At 43.7% G+C, this 24523-nt stretch overlaps 1 protein-coding gene across 1 annotated transcript; it reads right to left on the bottom strand.

Moving 5' to 3' along the window:
- Positions 1-6396: 6396 nt before the first annotated feature.
- On the bottom strand, positions 6397-16124 carry LOC132584279 (keratin, type I cytoskeletal 19-like). Its single transcript, XM_060256129.1, has 6 exons — positions 15559-16124; positions 9632-9714; positions 8704-8860; positions 7951-8112; positions 7687-7812; positions 6397-6639 (listed from the first exon to the last, which is right to left on the bottom strand). Exons 1-6 carry the CDS (start codon positions 16021-16023, stop codon positions 6415-6417), a joined length of 1218 nt encoding a protein of 405 aa, XP_060112112.1. The 5' UTR covers positions 16024-16124; the 3' UTR covers positions 6397-6414.
- Between the last annotated feature and the right edge of the window lie 8399 nt (positions 16125-24523).

Genomic DNA, 24523 nt, shown 5'->3' with positions numbered 1-24523 from the left:
CCCTCAGAAGTAGCCTGACTACTTGTAATGGGAGAGATGGTACATCACTTCCGGTTGACATCATCATGGCAGGCACATCAGGCACTGACTCTTTGGGGGCAGGGCATGAAGCTGGCAGGTTGGGGACCTCCAAACCGGGGGAAAACCCTAGCAAGGCCTCTTGTCAGCACCCTAAGAAAGCACCCCAGGACCTTGGCCACTGCTGGTATTGTTGCGGTCTTCCCAACTCCTGCATGGGTTGCAGCTGCCACAGAGTTACCTCCAAACACTACCTGTTTCTATTGATGAATACAGGCGACCATTTACTGAGTGGTAACCAAGGCCTGTACTGCTCATGTATTGCTGCGTTATTCTTTTTCTAAGTGTTCTTTTCCCTTCGAAGGAAGAGCACCTACAGGAACTTGGAATCTTAGACTAGAGAGGAAGGGCTTCTTTAACTTTTTTTTTCCTGCCAGCAATCTATCTCCTTAAAATGTGTTCCCTCTGGATAGTTTTCTCTCATTCTTGAGGGTGAAAAGATATGGGTACCCCCCAGTAGGAAAGCAGCTTGGGGAAGGAACAATTGTAAGCAAACAACTGAAAGGAAAGCCCACTCTTCACCTGTCCTCTGCTCAGGATCCCAGGCTCCAGCAGGTGTTTTTCTTGGAGGCAGAAACTCATTGGTGAAAATATTGAAAGTACTTTATTTACATCCCACCTTTCCCCCCAGAAGGGACCCAACTCAGCTTATTTCATTCTCCTCTATTCCATTTTATCCTCATAACAACCCTATGTGGAAGTTTAGGCCAAGAGAATGTGATTGACCCAAGGTCATCCCACAATCCTTCTTAGCAGAGTAGGGATTCAAACATGGGTCTCTCAGACCCTAGTCTGATACTTAATACCATACTGGCTTCCTGAATGGAGAGTTAACTGTAGAATTAATTGTTTGGGAATTGCTTGTCTTATTGTGCCAATGAAGACAATTTGATTATTCTCCAGGCTCTCCAGATTTCTTACCAGTTACATTAGGGAAACCTAAGAATGTTCTGTATTATGGTTGCCAATCCCCATTTGGGGATCAAACACAGCGGGAAACCACAACATACAGATGATTCGAAACTAGCAAAACACTGTGCAAAATGTATTTCAAATAATAATGCTATAGTCATTCAAACTTTTATTCATTAGCTTATAATCAGCATAATTCACATATCCATAACTCATAACATTTCAGTCAAAAATCATAGTCCTGGATGCTTGAAATCAAAAAGATACCAACTCCTGTTGTATTCACAATTTCCAGACGTAGGAAGTATCATAGAAGCACTTGTTTTCCTTTAGGCAGCAGTCCTTAATCCAATCGGTGCGGCAACATGATTCCAGCATTAATCACAATTTGCATGATAAGGTTCTCTATCGTGCAGATTGTGACTAATGAGCTAATGTGTATGAGAGCGATTGCCTTAGCATGGGTTCCTAGTTAATCATTGAGAATAGCCAGAATTGTGTCACTGCACCAGTTGGATTAAGGACTGCTGCCTAAAGGAAAACAACAAGTGCTTCTACGGTACTACCTACATCTGGAAATTGTGAATACAGCAGGAGTTGGTACCTTTTTGATTTCAAGTATCCAGGAGTGGATTTCACTTTAAGTGGATTTATGAACTTTGGACTATGATTTTGACTGAAATGTTATGAGTTATGGATATATGAATTATGCTGATTATAAAATAATGAAGAATAGTTTGAATGACTATAGCATGATTATTTGAAATGCATTTTGCAGAACGTTTTGCTAGTTTCTAATCCTCAGCTGGGGGCAGGGGAAGCTCTCCCCTCGCTTCAGGGTTATCAGAAAGCACGAGGGGGGGGGGGTTGAATGTCTGCAGGGCACTCCATTCTACCATTTTATAGGGTATAATGGAGAATCGAACTGTGGGTATCTGGGGCTCTGGTGGAGGCTGTTTTTGAGGTAGAGGCACCAAATTTTCAGCATAGCATCTGATGCTTCTCAAAAAAAGATTGGACCAGGGACAAAAGAAGGTGCCCCCATCCTCCATTTTTTTTCAATGAAAAGAAGGGATTTAAAAGTTGTGTAGTCCCTTTAAATGTGATGGCCAGAACTGGAGTTCAAGTGTGCTTGTCACAACCTTGCTTCTGACTCCACCCCCAAAGTCCCCAGATATTTCCTGAGCCAGACCTGGCTGCCCAGTTCTGTATTCACCCTCTCATATTACAGTGAAGGTGGGTAAAAAAATGCTAGAAAGATTGTTGCACCTTTTTGGTGCATGCTGATGGGCAACATGGGGATTATAGACGTCCGTGAATATTTAATCTTGATCATAGAAGTTGTTCCAGATCAGATGCAATTCAGTGCTAAGCATTCCATTGAGCTAATCAGGACTTACTACCTAGTAGGTGTGTTTAGGAACACAGTCTTCATCTAGATTTAATTTTTTAGAATGATTTCATGTTTGTGAGATCACATTCTTCATCCATCTGGCAAATGTCAGTGGTGGCTCTAGGTGGCAAAATGCAATGCACTCACCAGCTGTATGCAAAAAATTTTGAAAGTCACCAGACGGGTATGGATCATAATTAGTAGAGAGTTATTTGTATCTTAGTTCTATGCAATAATGAGCAGGAATATTTGGAAGTTTATATTTGCAGGAAGGATTTTTATTAGGTAGCACAGAGAGCATTCATAAAAGATGAGAACAGGAAAGGCTTAGTCAAATAATCTAACCCTCAAGCAACCTTCAGACACCCATAATGGGAGATGCAGAATTCAGAGCCAGAATCTTGGGTTCTTCCAGGGTTGTTGTTCCATTGCACAGAAGTGCTGGTACACACCTTTAGAAAATTTTAAAATGCATTTTTAAGCAATCCGTATTTTTGGCACACAAGAACTTAATTTTGAAAAAAAAGTTTTAATTATTTGTATTTTGCTCATGCGCTTTTGTGAAATGTAAAAAAGGGCAAAAAGGCCCTTAAAGACCTCCTGTTGTGCTAATATAGAAAAGTAACAAAAATGAATGATTTTTTTTTCATTCAGGGACATCAATTATTTTATTGAAATATATCTTTCGTATCTCATATTTTTTTCCATATACAAAACCTGTTATTAGTTTTCCAAAAGGTAACTGATGTAGAACCCAAGGCTCAATGAAACCACAGAATACTAATGCAAGGGAACTGCAGGATGCCACCCTATCCCTAACCAGAATGCATACTCAGGAGCTTTTACTGCAAATGATTTTTGAAATCCTAATTTCCATGAATTAGCAACAGCGGCTGCTGCACTCCTTTCTCTCCAGTTGCCTGATATCTTCCTTCTTGAAAAAGAATGAGCACTTCACTACTTCTTGCCATCACTTGCTTTGTCTGTTGTACAGGAAAGAAAAAAGGAGGAAACATCATTAAATCCAGCTACACATCTGAATCCCAATCTAGTTTAACATAATAAGTGAAAGATCTCTGCATTTCCCCTGTTAACTATGAATTTTGCATAATTACTATTGACTAGTATCTCCAAACCTTATTTATAAAATGATTGTGTATGAGAGGTCCACTCATAGCATCTGAAGAAGTGGATTCCAGGCCGTGAAAGCCGTGTTCATCTTTAAGATGCCACAAACAGGTCTTGCTTACTTTTTTCAAACTGAATCTGCCTTACTACATGGGTGTCAGTTTACCAGTTCCATATTCTATTCTTTCAACAGCTATTTAATGTTACAGTGCTTAGTGTGACATGGAGCATGCAAGTAATAAAACCTCGAAGGAGGAGGAGGAGGAGGAGGAAGAGTAGATTGGATTTATATCCTGCCCTTTGCTACTAGACTTGCCAATCCCCAGGTCCCAGTGGGGGTTCTTCCGCTTTCCCAGGCTCCTTCCTGCCCCCAGTCAGCTGGCCAGGGGGGGAAGCCCTGCCCCAGAGGACCATGTGCCTTTGCACCTCCAGAGGCTTCAGTCTCCAATTGAAAGGCTTCCTCTTGGGATGGGGTGTCTGTGTTACTTTGAAGAAGTTGGCAGCAACTCATGAGTAGAGAGGCCAATCCCTCACTTCAGTCGCCAGAAATGGTGGGGGGGGGGGGCGGGAAGGGAGGGAAACGTCTGCTGAGCACTTCATTATTCCCTATGTGGAGATCAATTCTCATAGGGTATAATGGGGAATTGATCTGAAGGTTTCGGGGGTTCTGGGGAAGCTGTTTTTTTAGGTAGAGGCACCAAATTTTCAGTATAGTATCTAGTGTCTCTCCCCAAAGTACCCCCTTAAGGTTCAAAACGATTGGACCAAGGGGTCTAATTCTATAAGCCCCAAAAGAAGGTGCCCCTATCCTTCATTATTTCCTATGAAAAGAAGACATTTAAAAAGGTGTGTCCCTTTAAATGTGATGGCCAGAACTCTCTTGGAGTTCAATTATGCTTGTCACACCCTTGTTCCTAGCTCCTCCCCAATGTCTCCTGGCTCCACCCCCAAAGTCCCCAGATATTTCTTGAATTGGACTTGGCAACCCTGTTTGCTACACAAAGAAGTCTCAGAGCGATTTACAATCTGCTTCCCTTCCTCTCCCCACAACAGACACTCTGTGAGGTAGGTGGGGTTGAGAGAGCTATAAGAGAGTTGCTGTTGAGAGAACATCTATGAGAGAACTGTGGCTTGCCCAAGGGCACCCAGCTGACTGCATGCGGAGGAGTGGGGAATGAAACCTAATTCTCCAGATTAGGGTCTGGCACTCTTATCCACTACACCAAAGAATAGAGTTGCCGGCTCTGAGTGGGGAGATATCTGGAGATTTGGGAGGTGGATCCTGAAGAGGGCTGGATTTGGGGATGGGAAGGATATCAGTGGGATATAATGCCCTAGAGTCAATTCTCCAGTGCAGCCATTTTTTCCGGGGGAACTGATTTCTATAGCAGGAGATCTCCAGGCCCCACCTGAAGGTTGGCAACAGTAAAGGATTTATGATGCATCACACTCAGATGGCATTAAACCAAAGGAAGAAGAAGCATGGAGGAAACAGAGAGGATGAGGTTAAAAAAAGGATTGAGTAGTATAGAGTTGGAACACTGGACGTGCAGGCAGCATGAAATTGAAATAGTCCTGGAGTGACCTTCCTCCTTCTAAGTGCTTGGCTTTGTAGTCTTTGAACTCAAGCAAAATCCCACAGAAACTTGATTATAGCCCTCCACAAGCAAACAGTCTGGCTGAAGGGGTACCAAGCCAGAGACTTCAACATGTAAGCTCTGTAGCATATGCCATAATAGTTGTATTAAATACCCCCTCTTATTATCATATGTATAGAGACTTACCACCAGCTTTTCCATGGGTTCCAGAAAATCTGTGCGAAGCAAAAAGAGAAAAAGTTCATGGTCACAGTCACGGCAAACAAGATTTGGTCATCACGAATGGGATGGGGCTATTTTCTGAAGGAGAATCTCTTGCTTGATTGCCTTTTCCAAAGCAAAGTTTTGCTTTAATTTCAAAATAGGGTGGAAATGTCTGGAAATCCATTACCCAGTTTCAAACTGCTGGAGCGGTGGTGGTGGAATAATGGATAGAACAGTAAACAGGTATAGTGGCCATCCTAAGCAAGTTGTGTTTCACAGCAATGAAGTCAAGGTTTAAAAAATGCTTTACTCACTTGTATCTTAAAGCTCGCACCTACTATTTTTCACATTGCCAAGTCATATTCCACACATGCCAAGCCTGATTATTACTCATGTTACTCAAATACTAGCCTAGTTTTTTTTCCTAAGTATGCCATCGGAAAGGTCATCTACATTTACATACAGTTATGTCCAGTAATATGTTTGTGTATATATAACATTTCAAGGGCGTCGTCTTTCTTTTAAAAAAATACATTAATTTCAAATAGCTGTTTATTGAATTTCTCACTTTCATTATATCCCATTTTTTTAAAAATTAAGAAGAAAAATGTTGGTGATTCTGGCATAACCATCTGCTTCCATCCTGCATGGTTTATTCTGCTATTTTAAACAGAGTTCTGGGCTTAGGATGGTACTGCAAATATCTCAGTCTGAAACCCCTGCTTTATTCTGATCTGCAGCACAGTAAATAAAAATACTGCTGCTAAATTGATGCAAGGGTAGACCTGGTCATTTTGACTTCTGCCAATGGCTACCAAGCTGTCATAAGGAAACGGTCAAGAAAGATTAATGGTCTGTTGTTCAATACACAGAAGCTGGCATTAGGGTTGCCAGGTCCTTCCTGGCCACAGGCGGGGAATGGGGGAGGGGGAAGGGTTGCCAGTTCCAGATTGGGAAACTCCTGTGGATTTGTGGGTGGAGTCTGAGGAGGACAGGAACCACAGTGGGGTACAATGCCATAGAGTTCACCTTCTAAAGCACCTTCTAAAGCAGAGATATATTGTCTCTAACTATTAGGTCATTATAGTTCATCAAAATGACTTACTGGAGATCTTGGCCATCCAAAAGCTGCCGGTAAGTTTCAATCTCTTGCTCCAGCCGGCTCTTGATGTCCATCAGGATCTTATAGTCACTGTTTTGACGCTCCATGTCGGATCGGAGCTCAACCAGCTGCCCTTCGATGTTGCTGATCAGACTCTGAATCTGGGCCAGCTGGGCACTGTAGCGACATTCAGTGTCTGCCAAGGTGTTTTCCAATGCGTTTTTCTGAGAAGAGAGGTAGCAGAGATGAGAAAGGGGGATCATATTATGGCCAAAGGAGAGTGATAATTTTCAAGAAACTGGGCTGAGGAACAGAAATGTGAAATGCTGGAATATTTGCATTGTTTATTTGATCTTGATTCTGTAACTATTCACTTGCTTCACAGAAATCTGCCAAAGTCAATTAGATCACCTTTCAGAAGCAGTGTAAGACTTCTATGTGCTGGCTTTAGATGGCCAGGATTCATCCAGTATTGCACTTTAATATTTACTATGACAGGATTTTAACTGGTCATTTTCATACATATTTTTATGTGGCATTACCTGTTCAGAGTTGTCCAAAGGAGGGCTGCAAATGCATGTTAATTATATCCTTTCGATTGGATAGGCAACTCACCTTGATATTAGTACATACATTTAGAAGAAACCCATACCTGAACAGACACAGTAAGAAAACTGTATAACTGTGTCTTCCCTTCCATTGGTAATGAATGCAAACATGAAGCTGCCTTATATTGAATCAGACCATTGGTCGGTATTGTCTACTCATGCTGGCAGCAGCTCATTAGGGTCTTGGGCTCTGAGGGTCTTTCACATCACCTGCTATTTGGTCCTTTTAAACTGGGATGCCAGAGATTGAACCTGGGACCTTCTGCATGCCAAGCAGATGCTCCAACACAGAGTCATGGCCCCTACATTTTGTCCAGAAGTTAAGTTTGATAAAGTATATTGAGTTCCAAATTATCTTGGATTACTTTCCGATAGATTTTTACTAGGTTTTACTAAGGTTTTTATGTCCTCTGACCATTCTGTGTAAATCTCATTTTATTTATTTAGAGCACTTGTAGCCCCCCTTGAGCACAGTTTTTGTGAAGAAATGTGCCCTTGTAAATAAATAAATAGTACTTTGTTCTAGACAAGTTAGTTATTCCACCATCAACATGTTTCCCCCTCCCAGCAAAAGATGAATCTTTTTGTTGTAAGATTTATTTATCGCAGCATCAGTGCTACAGAGTACTCATGCGTGAAAATAATGGTCACCGTTCACTTTACCATGCTAAGCTGAGACTGGAGCTCAATCTCCAGGCCTTGGAGGGTGCGTCTCAAGTCTGTGATCTCCGTCTTGCTGGACTGAAGCTGTTCGGTGTTGACAGCGACTTCTTGATGCAGTTCTTCGGTCTGTATATGGTAGAGAAGATATTTATAAGCCATAGTATGATTTTGCTACATGAGTATGAGCTACAAACCTTCCCAAATCCTACTATAACATCCCCCACCCCCCAACCCGTTCTTTCTCTCACTGGTTTTTCATCTTACCTTACTGGTGAACCAAGCCTCAGCTTCCCTTCTGTTCTTATCAGCCATCAATTCATACTGGTCTCTCATATCAGCCAGGATCTTGGTGAGATCAATGCCTGGGGCAGAGTCAACTTCCACACTCACTTGGCCTCCAACTTGCCCTGAAAGTGAAGCCAGCTCCTATAAAAGAGAACAGGCAGAGACGTTAATTTATGACATATTTGTGTAGCAACAACTCATTTTAATCGTTACTATTTGAAGAGATGTCTGGTTGCTCAGAACAGCTAACTTAATATTTGGGTTGTATGTGTGTGTGAAGTGTCATCAAGTTGCTTCCAATTTACAACAACCTTATGCATTAATGACCTTCAAACACCCAATCCTTAACAGGCCTTTTAGGTTAAACAGTCCAGTTTCTTCTTAGTATTTACTCAAAGGCTTGTGCCTTGATGTGAAATGTCCCCTTACTCCATCCTTCTTTCAAGACAATTGCTTCCATCTATGAAGTCTTATAATGCGCTGTTACAAAAAAAAAATCTAATAAATAGACTGTACCATAATTCTGATCACATGAGTTGGGTCTCAGCTACAAAGGCACAAGCAATTTCTGAAGAAGACATTAATCCTTGTTATGTCACTGTACGACTTTCATATTACTTAGCACAGAACTGTCCTACATGAGGAGTGCTCTCTCTCTCCCTCTCCCTCTCTCTCTATTATCACTGGACATCTTCCAATGCTGTTTTGAAACTAAGTCCTTGCTTTCTTTACCTCCTCATGGTTCTTCTTGAGGTAGGCAAGTTCCTCCTTCAAGTTTTCAATCTGCATCTCCAGATCAGTCCTAGCCAAGGTCAGCTCATCCAAGACTCTGCGGAGTCCATTGATATCACCCTCAACACTCATGCGCAGAGCTTGTTCTGTCTCAAACCTTTAAAAAAAATCCAACAGCAAATGTAAAGGAATTGCTAAAACCTATACACTGGTTTAAATCTTTTTATAAAGAATAAAGAGAAGTGCCAACAAAATTAGCCCTTTCTCCATGTTCTGGAGCTAATTCTCGGGGGAGGGTCAAATCCTGAGTAGATGGAACCAGGAAGATATTTATTTATTTACGTTATTTATATTCCATCTTTCTCACTGGGACTCAAGGTGGATTACACAATGTGAGTCACTACAATCAACAAGATGGGACATTCAGTAAGCAGTTAATTAGGATTTGGATTGTAGAACCCACCAGAAGTCTATAAGACAGAATTGAAGCAAAGTATAACTGTTAACATGACACATTTAATGATGCAAAATTACACAATAGGATCCCACCACAACAAACTATTCACAGTAGTACAAACCACTGCCCCAATAATTCATCTAACTCACTTCTGAAGCCTTTTGTACAGTGCTGCCTAATCCCCGCTTGAAGCTGTCTATGTGGTCTTTGAAAACAGAGAAGGCACTTGTATGGGCAGCTGGCTGATTTTGCCCATTTGCAGGTTGGCACCTACAAAGGACCCTGTTTGAATGAGCAGTCCAATCATTCCATTATTAGTGTGTCAGTCTAAATATTAATCATTGCTGGTGGTCTCTGAATGGATTTCTCATTACCTGTTTGGTTTTTCAGCACCCCGCCCCCCACACTAATTTGGAAATGTTGATGTATGTAAAGTCCTTTGAATTCCCTACTTGTGGAGGATTTACTTACTTGGTTTTGAAATCATCAGCAGCCAGCCTGGCATTGTCAATCTGCAGGACAAGTTTAGAGTTTTCAGTTGTTGCATCAAAGATCTGAAAGAGAAAGAAAAGCACATACTTAGGGTCATTTGTTTTCCATACAGACCTGTTACTTTCTTTACAGTCAATTTGAGGTTGGTTTATACATTTATTTTGTGTGGTATTATGTGTGGAAGGACACGTTGGCGTTAATAAGCTGAAATGATCTTCCAGATGCTCTCATTCTATACCAGCACTAAAGTTCATCACATGCTTAACAAATCTGGAAAAAAGTCGGTTCACCTATTCAGCCATATTCATTTTGTACTGATTTTGCTATAAGACAGTCATGTGAGCATCATTTGGTAAATGTAGATTGAGTAACATATTAGAATAAGGGCTGGTTTAGACTGCCAATGCTGTACATGGACCAGTGCCTTTCTCCAGCTCACAAGGGATTATACAGATGCAGAACCGATCATCATGAGCACAGACCACCACAAATTGGGCACTGTCAATATGTGTGCCTAATAAATTGGCTCTGTGTATCTTGCAATTTGGCCTTTAAAATAATCAAGTGATCACCTATAGAACAATAGCTAAGTCTTGTATTCACCACTGTAACTGTAGACTCTAGAGGTGGTGTGAGGAGGGTTGGAACCTTCATCCTAGGTTGGAAACAACCAGCTTTCCTGCTGATGAAAGGGATGGATGGGGTCCCCACTGGCCACTCAGAAAGATTAGGATGGCGATCATGGGATGTGCTAAAAAAAGTCATGTGGAATGGAGGCAATGGTAAGGAGGAGAACTGGACAAGATTGAATAGGAAAGCTGGCTAGATTCAGCCACTAAATCCATACTGGGAAGCATCCATACAAATGCATTGCGATCCCACTTCTCATGTTCTCTTGAAACAACCTCTAGGGCTTGCTCAAAGTGTGCCTTGGTGTGCCACATTCCTCCAGCACCACCCTTGACCTAGCAGGCACTGCCCTTGACCTCACTAGCAAGCCAATATTTTTAAAGTAAAAAGCTGGCAATCCTGCTTGGGGTGGTGCTAGTCATGAACCCTAAGCCTGGTACAAACAGGCAAGCATTCTTCTTGCAATAACTGTTTGCTTTTCTGCTCTCCTTGTGTGCCTTTTGGGTGTGCGCATTTCCTTTATAAACAAACAGTATGCTTTGCTGAGATAAAATAAACCTCGATTGCCCAGATACAGAAAAGATAAAGGCATGTTTAGTTCAGCCAACATCTATTATTCTCTTGTCAGATTCTCTCCTATTTAGATAATATCTGAACCACAGGCTCCCTGCTTTCATGTGTTTAAAGAAAACCAAAGCAGTTCAGTGGAAACCAGATTGGAGCCCAGGTCAAACAGTCCCATGTTTGAATCCCAGTTCAGCTGTGAAGCTGTTGGGCAGTTATAATGAGTAAGAGCAGATATGCTGACAGCTTTTCAAGCATTTGAAAAGAAGAGATGGAGCACTTTGTGTTATATCTGTCAAGCAAAAGTTTGTATTTTATCTGATAGCAGAAGGGTAGAAGGGTAGTAATAAGAACCTAGTAAATAGTAAAGCGCAACACCGCAGATGAATCCTGGCCACCTAATGCCAGCACATAGATGTCTTACAATACTTCTGGAAAGTGCTCTAACTAGGCTTTGGCAGATTTCCGAGAAGCAGCCAGTGTTTCTGAACCTGGTCTGCTGAACAGGAGCAACCTCCGCCACTGAGAGACCTCATTTTGCTGCTCTGCTGTTCCTTTGAACATACATGCAAAGAGAGTCGAGGACATGCTTCTTCTCTGTCCTTGTGCAGAAATCAACAGAAATGTTACCACTCCATAGCGAACTGTGTCCCCAGTAGTTTGAGCTCACTGTAACCTACCAAAGAGTCTCAACTGTACTAGATGAGCCACTGAGGTGAAGGAAGTAGAAAGCAACAAGGAAAACAATATACAATGTATTTAGGAGCGTTAACAGTGATAGAAGAACATTGTCGTTGCCCAGGAATGGACACTGAGAACACAGGAAGCTGCTGTATACTGAATGAAACCCATGGTTCAGCAAGTCAGTATTCATGGCCAGTGTGTGGGAGCAGGCCAAGTAGGTGGCTGCCCCCTCTCCCCACGCGCAATGGAAAGCCGGCTCCATGGAGGGCAGATGCTGCCTGGTGGGTTTCTTAATCCCCGAGTCTGTAACAGCAGGCAGTGGCTGCATAGTGCACTCCTCGGAGCCTGGCAGGCTTCGAGGACCAGACTGTGCAGGCGCCACCCAGACACTTTCACATTCCCCAGGTCAGATCCGGGGAACGTGAAGCCGGCTGCCCCCCGACCCTGCCCAGTCTTCCCGGGCCATGGGAAGGCTGAGTGGGGTCAGCAGAGTGCTCAGCACTGAGCATGCTCGGAGCCCAGCTCTGAGCATGCCTGCTGCCACGCCTGCCCCCGCCCAGGCTTCCCAAGACTCGGGAAGCCTGGGCGAGGTCAGGGGAGGCGTGGCAGAGAGCACACTTGGAGCCTAGCACTGAGCGTGCCTGCTGCCACTCGCCCAGGCTTCCTGAGTCTCAGGAAGCTTGGCGAGTTTGGGGGCATGGCAGCGAGCACACTTGGAGCCCAGGTCTGAGCACACCCACTACTGCCCCCGACCCCACCCAGGCTTCCCGAGACTCAGGGAGCCTGGTTGAGGTTGGGGGACAGTGTGGCAGTGGGTGTGCTGGGAGCCAAGCTCTGAGCTGCCCACTGCCATGCCTGCCCCCTCCCCTGCTGGAAGTCAGGGGTGGGGCTCTTCCTGGGGCAGCAGAACCCCCAGCACTGGGCCTGTGGGTATTGTCTACTCAGACTAGCAGTGGCTGTCCAGTGTCTCAGGCAGAGCTCTTTCATATTACCTACTATACAATCTGTTTAGCTGGAAATGCCAGGGATTGAACCTGGGACCTTCTGCATGCCAAGCAAATGCTCTACCACTGAGCCATGGCCCCTCCCCTGTAGGTACTCTTCCCACAGTCATCTCTATTCTCAGGTTTTAGGGTGCTTAGAAAACCTACTTTCACCAGTGATGATGCAGAAAAGTAAATATACATATGAACATATATGAACATATGAAGCTGCCTTCTACTGAATCAGACCCACAGTCCATCAAAGTGAGTATTGTTTACTCAGACTGGGAGCGGCTCTCCAGGGTCTCAAGCTGAGGTTTTTCACGCCTATTTGCCTGGACCCTTTTTAGTTGGAGATGCCGGGGATTGAACCTGGGACCTTCTGCTTACCAAGCAGATGCTCTACCACTGAGCCACCATCCCTCCCTACTGACCTACATGTACTCTAGGTCAGTAATGCCTCTACCATATCATCTTATGCTTCTTATGTTGTCTGCCTCTTGCCTTATATTGATTGATTCTAAAGGTCCTTCATGCAACCATTCCCTGGGTACAGTCTCTCATAGACAAGTGTATGTGTGAATTAGGTGCTCACAGGTGTGTTCAACATTTTCTGTGAGCACAGGGACAGGAATTGCTGTAAACTGTCCAAGGTTTTCATGTTCAGCTACATCATTCCACATGACAGCACTGCCAAGATGCTCGGGACCAGGGGTCATTTTGTAGAAAAATAGGTGGTGGAGCTCATTAACCTAACTTATTAGCATATGCTGCGCCCCCCCCAGCCAAAAGCAACCTGACGCAAAAAAAGGAGAACCTCAGGCAAACGAGGCCTGTTGGGCTAGCTAGAGATCTAGCCAGTCCAAGCAGGCCTTGCTCACCTGGGGCTCTCTTTGCCACCCTCCAAAGTCAAAAGGCCAGCAATCCACCCACCACCCAAAATCACATAGGAGGGAAAGATCTGGTGCTGCTCACTCTGAACCTTAACACCAGAATGATCTGTAAATCTAAGCAATTTAAAACTTCCATATCCATATTTAGATTGACCAGGCCAAAAAAAATGCACATCACTTTTTTAAAATATAGAGGCTAGGAGTGGAGCTATGGCTTAGTAGTGGAGCATCTGCTTTGAAAGCAGAAGATCCCATGTTCAATCCCTGACATCTCAAACTGCTGCTATGTCCATCTTAAAGATGACAAGGAATCAACTAGGAAGTGAGACCTTTGAAAACTGTTGCCAGTCAGGTTAGACAAGACTGACCTGGATAGACCAAAGTTCCAACTAAGTGGTTTAAGGCAGTTTCATATGTTCACTACAGATATCCTTTGCAAGCCATGTACCTGTTTAATCACATACCAGATAAAACATATCAAGAATCAGAATATAGATGGTCTGATGGTAAAGTCAGAAAAAGCTTCATGTAGCTGGAGATCTAAACAAATGCAATTCAACATGTATAAAATGTATAAAATCTCAGTGTGCAAAGATTAGTTGCCTCCAGTAATAACAGAGCAGGGGTGGCCAAACTGTGGTTTTGAAGCCACCTGTGGTTCTTTCACACATATTGTGTGGCTCTCAAAGCCCCTGCCAGCTTGGAAAAGGCATTTCTCAAACATCTGACATTTATTCCTTATGGCTCTGACGTTAAGCAAGTTTGGTCACCCCTGCACTAAAGTGACTTTTAATAACAAACTAGCCTCAAAGAATTGCATTGTAGGTAGCAGAGAATAAGATAGGGAAGGTCATAGGTTGTATTAGATAAGCTTCCCCTGCAGTAATATTGTTAAGGTATTGGACGAGGCTATGAGGAAGGTGTGAATAACTTTTCATTCCCCAGAATGGGAAGGTGGACCCATGGACACAAGAAAGGTGTATGAATATGCAAATCCATGCAGATATTTCCTTTAAGCAGATAAAGATCTAGTTGCAAAATGAAAAAAAAAAGATGTTTAAAGGTTAACTTCAGCCACCCTGAGCCTGCTTCGGCGGGGAGGGTGGAATATAAATCGAATAAATTAAATTAACTATTTTAAAACTGCTTTAGCAAACTGATTTACCCCATTGAGGGGTGCTTAAAGAAATGTCTCACTGACCAGTGGGTGTGGTTTTTTTTGGGGGGGGGGGTATTATAAAATAATGAATCCAGTGTGCGGCTCTCAGGTTAACACAGGTGCAGCTTCAGGTAGTATTTAACTGTTGTTCAGATGATGATGTTTGCTCAAATCCTGTCTCATATTCCACACTGTGTGATGTACTGCACAAGCTCCATCCTGTTTAGTTTCATATCAGCTTTGTAAAACAGGCTACTGTTATGTCCACCTTGAAGATGTTAAAGTCAAACTGAAGTGCAGGGGCTAGAATGTAGGCCTGGCTGGACACACCCTTCCATTGACTCATGGCTAGCTTTCTCTACCAGCTCTTGTGAAGGCTGCAGCCTGATAGGTTGCTAATATGCCCATTTTACAGATAAGGAAATGGAAAAGTAGGGACTGTTTGTAACCATCTAGTTTGGGCTGATACTGAACAAACATTTAAAGCTAAGTCCCTTTGGTTAAACGTATATATTTGGTCACCTTTGAGTTGCAACTTTTTTTCTGTCAAGGTTTCTGTGTATTTGCATACAAGGAAACATCCAGCAGGTGCATTTACTAGTCAGGAAAAGGTTCATGAGTAAATATTTGTAATAGTGTGTGCTGTTAAAAGTAGATAGGTATTCTGATGGAGAAAAGGACTGGCATCACACCACAGCCAGTTCTGGTACACAAGAGCTGGAATGAGGCCCTTCTCATTCCACTTGCATGCTCTTTCCCCAACACAGACAAATATAATTAGGTTGCATTTTTATACTTGCAAAGCTGTAGAAATTTGGCTGAGAATAAAAGGGAGGCTGCTGTGGCTATCTAAATCTACACAGCATTAATCCTCCCTACTTATGGTTATCAGTAGAGAGGGGGTTTTTCCGCCTCCAGAATTCTGAGAGCTGGAGTGTGATGTGCATGTTTAACACTCCCTTCAAGACCCAGTTTGCAAGTTTAAAGCCTTACCTTTTCTCGGAGATCTTCAATGGTCTTGTAATATGGACTATAGTCACGGGTTGCCCTTGGCCCCTGCTTCTGGTACCACTCTCGGATTTTAACCTCCAGATCTGTGTTGGCCTCCTCCAGGGCACGCACCTTCTCTAAGTAGTTTGCCAGGCGGTCGTTCAGATTCTGCATAGTTACCTTCTCGTTTCCAGAAAGGAGGCCATCACTGACAGCCATTGCGCCTCCAAACCCACCTCCAGCACCACCACCGAAACCTCCACCGAAACCTCCTCCAAAGCCTCCTCCGTAGCCTCCTCCATAGCCACCACCTAGGCCTCCTCCAGCCCCAGAGGAGACAAACCTTGCAGAAGAGACAGAGACACCCCGGCCACCAGACCCACCATGCATGCTTGGGGCCCTGAAGGATGCACCACCAAACCCTCCACCTGAGACAGAAGAGGACTGCCTGAAGCTGTAGGAGGTCATTGTGAGAGGCTATATGGAAACCAGTTGCTGGCAACAAAAATCACACAGTTGGTGCTCTGGATATGAGGATCTCTCTCCTTCCCCTCTCTCCTTTTATGTCAGCCACTGTGGGAGTTGTCTGTCCAACAAGCTGATATGTGAGACCTCTGGAATGAACCAGCCCTAAACCACTTGCCAGCAAATAAATTTGTCCTCATTGGTCAGTCAGCATAAAGTGGGCTGTGTTTCCTTTCCAAGAACCTGTGTTTCCATCCCCCCCCTTCCCCCGCCATGTCTTATCTCTCCCTCCCCTCTTTTCCTTTTACAACAAAAGGTGTGATTCACAGTATGTGGCTTTCGGCTCAAAAGAAAAACACTGGTAAAAAACATACATGATAGTTTACTTAAGTACAGCTAAATCCTTCAGCACACACACCTGTCCTGACACACACTGGTTCTTTTGTATAATCAAATTTTTAAAAAAATACTAACAAAGAACTTGTAGCGGGTAGTTTGCCAGGTATGGTGGGAGACACATAGCGGAGGAACTGGGCTCTGTGCTGGCATGGATACAACTTAGATAAGAAATAGCTTTCTGTTACAGATGAGCTGAAAGAATCCAGAAAGTCTCAGCCATTATTTGTGGGATGAAAAGAGGTACATTTCAAAGGAAAACAAAACCCTGCTTCAAACCCTACTTCAAAACCCTGCTTCAAACAGTTTGGTGTAGTGGTTAAGTGCATGGACTCTTATCTGGGAGAACCGGGTTTGATTCCCTACTCCTCCACTTGCAGCTGCTGGAATGGCCTTGGGTCAGCCATAGCTCTCTTATCTGGGAGAACCGGGTTTGATTCCCCACTCCTCCCCTTGCAGCTGCTGGAATGGCCTTGGGTCACCCATAGCTCTCTTATCTGGGAGAACCGGGTTTGATTCCCCACTCCTCCACTTGCAGCTGCTGGAACGGCCTTGGGTCAGCCATAGCTCTCGTAGGAGTTGTCTTTGAAAGGGCAGCTTCTGTGAGAACTCTCTCAGCCCCACCCACCTCACAGGGTATTTGTTGTGGGGGAAGAAGATAAAGGAGATTGTAAACTGCTCTGAGACTCTGATTCAGAGAGAAGGGTGGGGTATAAATCTGCAGTCTTCTTCTTCTTCTTCCTTCTACTATTAGACAACAATAGGGGTTCCTTATATGAAATGGGGTCCATTTTTTCCCTATTTAGAATATGAAAATCCTACATTTCCATGGGTTCAAAGTCACTGATCAGCTTTACATTGCCTGCACATTGGTATGCAGCAAGCTCCCGTGACAGCAGGATGCACAGTGGAACAGCTGAATGCAGCTTGGTGCATTTACTCTGAAGTAGGGCAAGGCACCTCCAGGTCTAATATTAATCTTCCACAGCATTCCTTATTTTAGAGGCATGGTGTACTCATGACCCATGCCTGCTCCTGGTAGCCTAGCAGCACTTTCTCCTGAGCCAGTCAAATGGGATGTACCTCGCATATCAGTCTAACATCCGTGGTAGAACATAGGCCTTGGATGAAGGTAGAAAGGCCCAGGCTGGAGGGGGCAGGTATAAATTCTGAGTATAAATTCTGCATGTACAACTTCCTAGTTTAGTTCCTAGCAACACTGAGTAAAGGTTCTTGAGTAGCAGAGCCTGGGAAACCCTTGTGCATTTGCAGAGCTATTGTCTGTCTTGGGATAAATGGGCCGACAGCCTGACTTGGTAAAAGGCAAGTCTGTGTATATTTCCTAGCACTTTCAATTGGAATCAGGTTTCTACATGGGACAGATCTTATGACCCTCCAGGATTTTCAGCTTCCATACAAACTTGCCCAACTGTTGAGACCAGGGTGTGTGTGACTAGCACTTGGTGACTACCACAGGTAAGAGTTTTTCTGTTGTGATGCCTCACTGGGGAATTCCCAGCCTGCATCCGTTCTTCTGACACTTACTCTTTTGAATGTCAAACAAGACTTTGGTGATTGGAAACGAGCAGGATTCAAATTGCATTTTCCCCATCTGCACCAGCATCTCTGGTTCCCCCATCTCTGGCTTCAGCTTGCCTTCCCGCCTTGTCAAACCATCTCTGGCTGGACTCCCCCACCCTCACTGTGGTGTATTTATCTTGTTGTCCCCCACAGGTGGGCATCCCTACCTGCCTGTTCAGGTAGGGATGCCCATCCCTGCCTGCCTGTTGGCTCTCCCCTTTCAAAGTGAGAGCAGAAAAAACAAAAATTAATGGGAGACGAACCAGAGCCAGCAGCAGTTTCCCTTCCTTGCCTTCTCCTGATGGCTGCAGCCACCTTTTAACAACATTTTGGGTTGCTACAGCAATGCAAAATGTCACTTGAACCCTTGGAAGGGGGTGGGGCTGCATCTGTAGCTGTGTAGATATAAACGCTAAGTTTAGTGGAGGTTATCCTCAAAATTAGGTTGGTTTTTTTTTTTAAGTTAAGAATTTTATGCAAACCTGTGGCTTCCCTTGACTTTGCACAACCCTACATTGTGTGGCTGGCCCCACTCTGTAGAGTTGTCTGTCCGCATAGAAGCCAGCCCTTGGCTACTAAACATAGAGACTGACTTCTTGGTTCTGCTGTTCTTGTTTCTCTGCTTTTATAGCCGTCGCTGCTTTTATTGTTTTGGTGGGGTTTGACCCTACTGCCGAAACGTGAGTGCTGTTGGTTCTTATTAAACGTATTAGATTGGCATGATTGAATTTTTATAACAGATTGTGAGCTGCCCCAAGGATTTTTATTATAGGGATGGATGTATTCTGGATAAGTGACTGAATTGTATATTGGCATATTTGTGGTATTATTAGAGTAAAGTGGGACCATGGCCAATTAGACTAGGTTCCCTGTGGATAGATGAAATCGCTAGGGTTGAGGCAGGTTACGGGGTCATGGGGAAACAAGAGGTCGTTCCTGATGAGTACCGGATAGGGCCAGAGATGGGAGGGCAGGGTTGAGAGCAGACAGAAGGTCAAGTCAGAGCAAGCAGAGGCAAGAGGTGTAGTCACGGACAGGGTGAGGATCATCTTCATGTAAACAGGCAGTGCCAAGCCAGCTCCTTTCATATCAAACATATAATTCAAGTGGCTTAGGCTTAGCTGACATAGCCCATAACCTGCCCTGATTAGTTCTATCATGGCCAAACTAGATGTGACTTATGTCTGACATGGGTTCACCACTGCTGTTTTAAAGCCTAAAATGGGAATTTAAAAATGCCATGAGGGCATGGTGGGACAAGACACTCTTGTTGCATCCCTGTGCCTTTTCAAGTGCTAAATCAGGATTGGGCCCTTGCAGAGATGGCCAAACTTAACATCTTTGATAAAAGATAAGACTTTACCTACCTGGAAACCCTTCTTGTATGAAAAAGAAAAAAAATGAATTGATGACTTATGGTTTTCAAGATTAAAAAGCAAAGATACAGAAAGTTTAACCAGAAAAGACCTTTCTGCTCACTTGGTTGGTTATCTGCCTTCTTTCTTCTTCTCCTTTTCAAATCAGGACATTGGGTGTGTCTTGATTTGTTATGAAAACTTGAGGTTCATCCCTAAATATTGACCACTGGAATCCAGCAGCCAGAATTTGCCTATTTAGGTTTGGGCACTCTGCTCTATGAAGCTCTCTTCCTTCTTTTTCTGGGAACAGTATGCAGCTTCCTTGAGAGCCAGTTTGGTGTGTAGAGGTTAAGAGTGGTGGAGTCTAATCTGGGGAACTGGTTTTCCCCCACTTGCCCACATGCAGCTGCTGGATTATCTTGGTTCAAGTCTCAGTTCTCTGAGAGCTGTTCTCTCAAGAGAGTTCTCAGAAAAGCTCTCTCAGCTCCACTTACCTCATAGAGTGTTTGATGTGGGGAGAGGAAGGAGATTGTAAACTGCTCTGAGTGAAGGGTGGGGTTTAAATCCAATCTCCTCCTCCTCCTTATGTAAGAGTTCTCCTTAGACAAACTGCCTCCTTAAGCTTCCTGTCTCTTCTCTATTCTTTCTCACCTTCAGGCCTCTCCTTCAATCCAGATTCCTTTAGACCTCTATTTGTCCTCTCTCTGTCTTCTCCGCTTTGCACTTTTACTGTCTACTCTTTCTCCATCTGTCCTGCTTCTAAATTTTCTGATTATAATTGTTTTATTTTAAATTGTCACCAAAAAGTAGAGGTATTTGCATCTCATAAAAACTAAGATACAAGAAGTGTTCTGCATTGCACGTAAGCAGAGCTGTAATTCAGCTTTTTAAACCTTCCTAAAGGTGAACATGTTGTGCGATGAGTCACTGGAAAAGACAGCAATGCTAGGAAAAGGCAGCAAGAAAAGATGAAGACCCAACATGAGATGGACTGACTCAATCCTGGAAGCTGCAGTCCTCAGTGTGCAAGACCTGAACAAGGATGTTAATGATATGACATTTTTGATGACACTGATTCATAGGGCCGCCATGAGACTTGATGGGAACACACATAAAGACGACTTCCATTTTCTAAGCCCTGCTTATATTATCAGCAATGCACTTCTCTCTAGAATCCAGGACATCCTGTAAGGCAGCCCTGGCATCCTTCTGTGGGATATTAATATGGAGTGAATTGGCACCAAAGTGGACTTTAATCAAACTTATTTCATCATATTCTGGAACGGAGGACTTCATTTTAGAAGAAGAAGAAAAAGAAGAAGAAGAAGAAGAAGAAGAAGAAGAAGAAAAAGAAGAAGAAGAAGAAGAAGAAGAAGAAGAAGAAGAAGAAGAAGAAGAAGAAGAAGAAGAAGACTGCAGATTTATACCCCTCCCTTCTCTCTGAATCAGAAACTCAGAGTGGCTTACAATCTCCTATACCTTCTCCCACCACAACAGACACCCTGTGAGGTGGGTGGGGCTGAAAGAGCTCTCACAGCAACTGTCCTTTCAAGGACAACTCCTGCGATAGCTGTGGCTAACCCAAGGCCATTCCAGCAGTTGCAAGGAAAGCCCTGAGGGGCACTAATTGACTTGGACTGAGATATATATTTTGGATTCTCTGTTCTGGACATTTCCTCTTGTTTGCATAGCTATAGAAGGTTCACATGGTTGTGTGACATTTGTAATGGGTGTTTTGTATATTTATTTATTGAATATAGTAAGTTTTCTAAAGAACTGTTGTGAGGCTTTGTTTACACAGAGACTTTTTACTTTTTTAATTTGACCTCATCCATGTTTCTCATTTTGTTGTTCATTCGCAACCTGGAAGTTGGCAACCGTACTCAAGGATCGTATCTAGGATTTCCCCTCTTCTGCAGTAGGAACCATGAACAAGGACTCACAGGACCAGCCTGATTTCACATCCCATTGCGAAGTTTGAGAAATAACTGAATCTTCCATGAAAAGAGGGGGGAAATTGACTTTTTTTTGCATTCAATGATCAACAGCTCCAACCGTTCGAAAGAAGTGTAGCTATGATGTTTCTGCTTGAATTTTCACTGTGTGAGTTTTTGCTTGGGTGTGGCAAAGGCATGTATAGGTGACTTTCCTTGGTTCACTGCCCGACATGCAGTGTGTACCCAACTGTCCAGAGTTTGTAAGATAAATAGCCCTGTGAGAATGACACACAATAGCATTTCCTAGCAGATATTAACATTGCTTCCTAATATCTCTACATCCTGTCCAACACAGAGGCCAGAAAAACTTGCTAAACTAGTCCCTCTTTCAGAGTTTCTCAAGAAGGTGAAAAGTTAATTTTGGAGGCGGTTGTAACCTTGGCAACAGGTGTCAGGACAAAAAGAGAAATCACAAATAGCTTCAGTTCTCAGGGGGTTGTATATGTTGCACCCCTTCCAAAAATGTGAAGTCTATGACCACACACACACACACACACACACCCCCCCGAATCAGTATGCAGACTAACTACGGTATATCTGTACACAGTTGCTCAGTGCCTTTAGATTCTTCCAACATCCCCCCTAGCAACACTCAAACTGCAAAAATTTCTTTTAGCATTCCCCCCACCCCCAATGACAAAGAGCTAAATCATGACCAAACTATGAATGGAACTTCCAGTGATATTTTCTTTAAATAGTAAGTCCCTGAGGGCCCAGTTTGGATCAGAAATAATGTGCAAGGAAAGAGAGACCATTTCTGCAGCGGTTAAATTCCCTGCATTCCCTGTGCATTATGTGAAATTTTCAACAGTAGATTTTTCTTCACCAGGCGCAAAACTGAAGTTTTCTCCTTCTTAACCCATGTTTTCAGAATCTGCAGTTTTAGTGAGTTCCAAAAATGTGGGGTAAGGAGGAGAAAACTTCAAGTTTGTGCCTGGTGAGGGAAAATATACTGTGGGAAGTTTTGCATAACACACAGTTTTAAAAATATCAGTGAGGGGAAATTTTAATACTGTGGAAATGGTCAGAGTTTTCCTCTCAGCATGGTGATGCTTTCGTGCAATCGGCCTGCAGTGCTGATTGCTGAGTTCTGGGGCTAGGAGAGTTGGGAACTCTTCAGCTGTCTTGAAACCTGAATGTTCCAATAGAGGAGAGTATTTGTAGGTCTCCCGGCCTGTACTGCATGGGAGTGTTTGGGGGTGGAGAGAACTGCGATTGGGGAATTGGGTGCCTGCTGGCATAAAGCACCCAAAATTAATTTTGTCACACATTTGAGGACACTCTGATGGACTCGTCCCCTTCTTCAGCATAAAAAGTCTGTCTTTGGGAAGTTATAATTAATTGGCATCAATAGAAGTCTTTTTTTCTATTGATCACAGATCCCTTTAGCTTCAAAATGTTTAGAACCTTTATAGACCAGTGTTGAATGGTTGGAAAGTATTGGCAATATATTCCCCTACTCTTCACAGTAGATATTCCCCAGCTCTAAGCTCCCCTTTTTAGTATACTACTGAAAGGAAATCCTTTTTACATTAACACTGAACTGCCTTCTACCGGGGCTGAATCTAGGGGTGGGCAGAGGGGGGTGCTTGCCCCGGGCACCGATGGAGGGGGGGTACGGAGTCAATTGTATTCTATAGGACCATAAGATTGGGGGTACGGAGTCAATTGTATTCTATAGGACCATAAGATTGAATGGCCCATAAGGAGGCAGCATTTTTTAATTTTGCCCCCACTCAAAAAACATGTAGATCCAGTCCTGCCTTCTACATCCGATAGCTCCTGAAAATTAACGAGAATAATCATTGCAAATTTCTTGGGGGTTTTTTTGAATTTACAAATGAATATTGCAGGAGCAGGGCCTAGTAATGAGACCAAACTGTGACCATGATCAGAGAGCCAGTTTGGTGTAGTGGTTAATTTCGTGGACTCTTATCTGGGAGAACGGGGTTTGATTCCCCACTCCTCCACTTGCAGCTGCTGGAATGGCCTTGGGCCAGCCATAGTTCTCGTAGGAGTTGTCCTTGAAAGGGCAACTGTTGTGGGGGTGGGGGAAGGTAAAGGAGATTATGACCGCTCTGAGGGTCTGAGATTCAGTTTATAGGGTGGGGATATAAATCCAATATATTATTATTATTATTATTATTATTATTATTATTATTATTATTATTATTATTATTATTATTATTATTATTATTAAGATTCACAAAAACACTACATCATCTTTGAAATAAAACCAGGCCACAACATTTGCTAATTACAAGCCAAGGAGCATTGGCAAAGCATGGGAAGAAGAAGAAGAAGAAGATGATATTGGATTTATATCCCCACCCTATACTCTGAATGAATCTCAGAGTCTCAGAGTGGTCACAATCTCCTTTACCTTCCCCCCCCCCCCCACAAACACACACACAACAGACACCCTTACAACAGCTGCCTTTTCAAGGACACCTCCAACGAGAGCTTTGGCTGGCCCAAGGCCATTCCAGCAGCTGCAAGTGAAGGAGTGAGGAATCAAACCCAGTTCTCCCAGATAAGAGTCCGCACACTTAACCACTACAGGGGAAGAAGGTCTATGAGAGCTATGGCTGACCCAAGGCCATTCCAGCAGGTGCAAGTGGAGGAGTGGGGAATCAAACCCAGTTCTCCCAGATAAGAGTCCGCACACTTAACCACTACAGGGGAAGAAGGTCTATGAGAGCTATGGCTGACCCAAGGCCATTCCAGCAGGTGCAAGTGGAGGAGTGGGGAATCAAACCCAGTTCTCCCAGATAAGAGTCTGCACACTTAACCACTACAGGGGAAGAAGGTCTATGAGAGCTATGGCTGGCCCAAGGCCATTCCAGCAGCTGCAAGTGAAGGAGTGAGGAATCAAACCCAGTTCTCCCAGATAAGAGTCCGCACGCTTAACCACTACAGGGGAAGAAGGTCTATGAGAGCTATGGCTGGCCCAAGGCCATTCCAGCAGCTGCAAGTGAAGGAGTGAGGAATCAAACCCAGTTCTCCCAGATAAGAGTCCGCACGCTTAACCACTACAGGGGAAGAAGGTCTATGAGAGCTATGGCTGACCCAAGGCCATTCCAGCAGCTGCAAGTGAAGGAGTGAGGAATCAAACCCAGTTCTCCCAGATAAGAGTCCGCACGCTTAACCACTACAGGGGAAGAAGGTCTA

This window comes from Heteronotia binoei, chromosome 15 (genome assembly GCF_032191835.1).
Source record: "Heteronotia binoei isolate CCM8104 ecotype False Entrance Well chromosome 15, APGP_CSIRO_Hbin_v1, whole genome shotgun sequence".
Taxonomy (NCBI): Eukaryota; Metazoa; Chordata; class Lepidosauria; order Squamata; family Gekkonidae; genus Heteronotia; species Heteronotia binoei.
The sequence above is the reverse complement of the archived record's forward strand: the minus strand, read 5'-3'. Positions and strand labels throughout refer to the sequence as shown.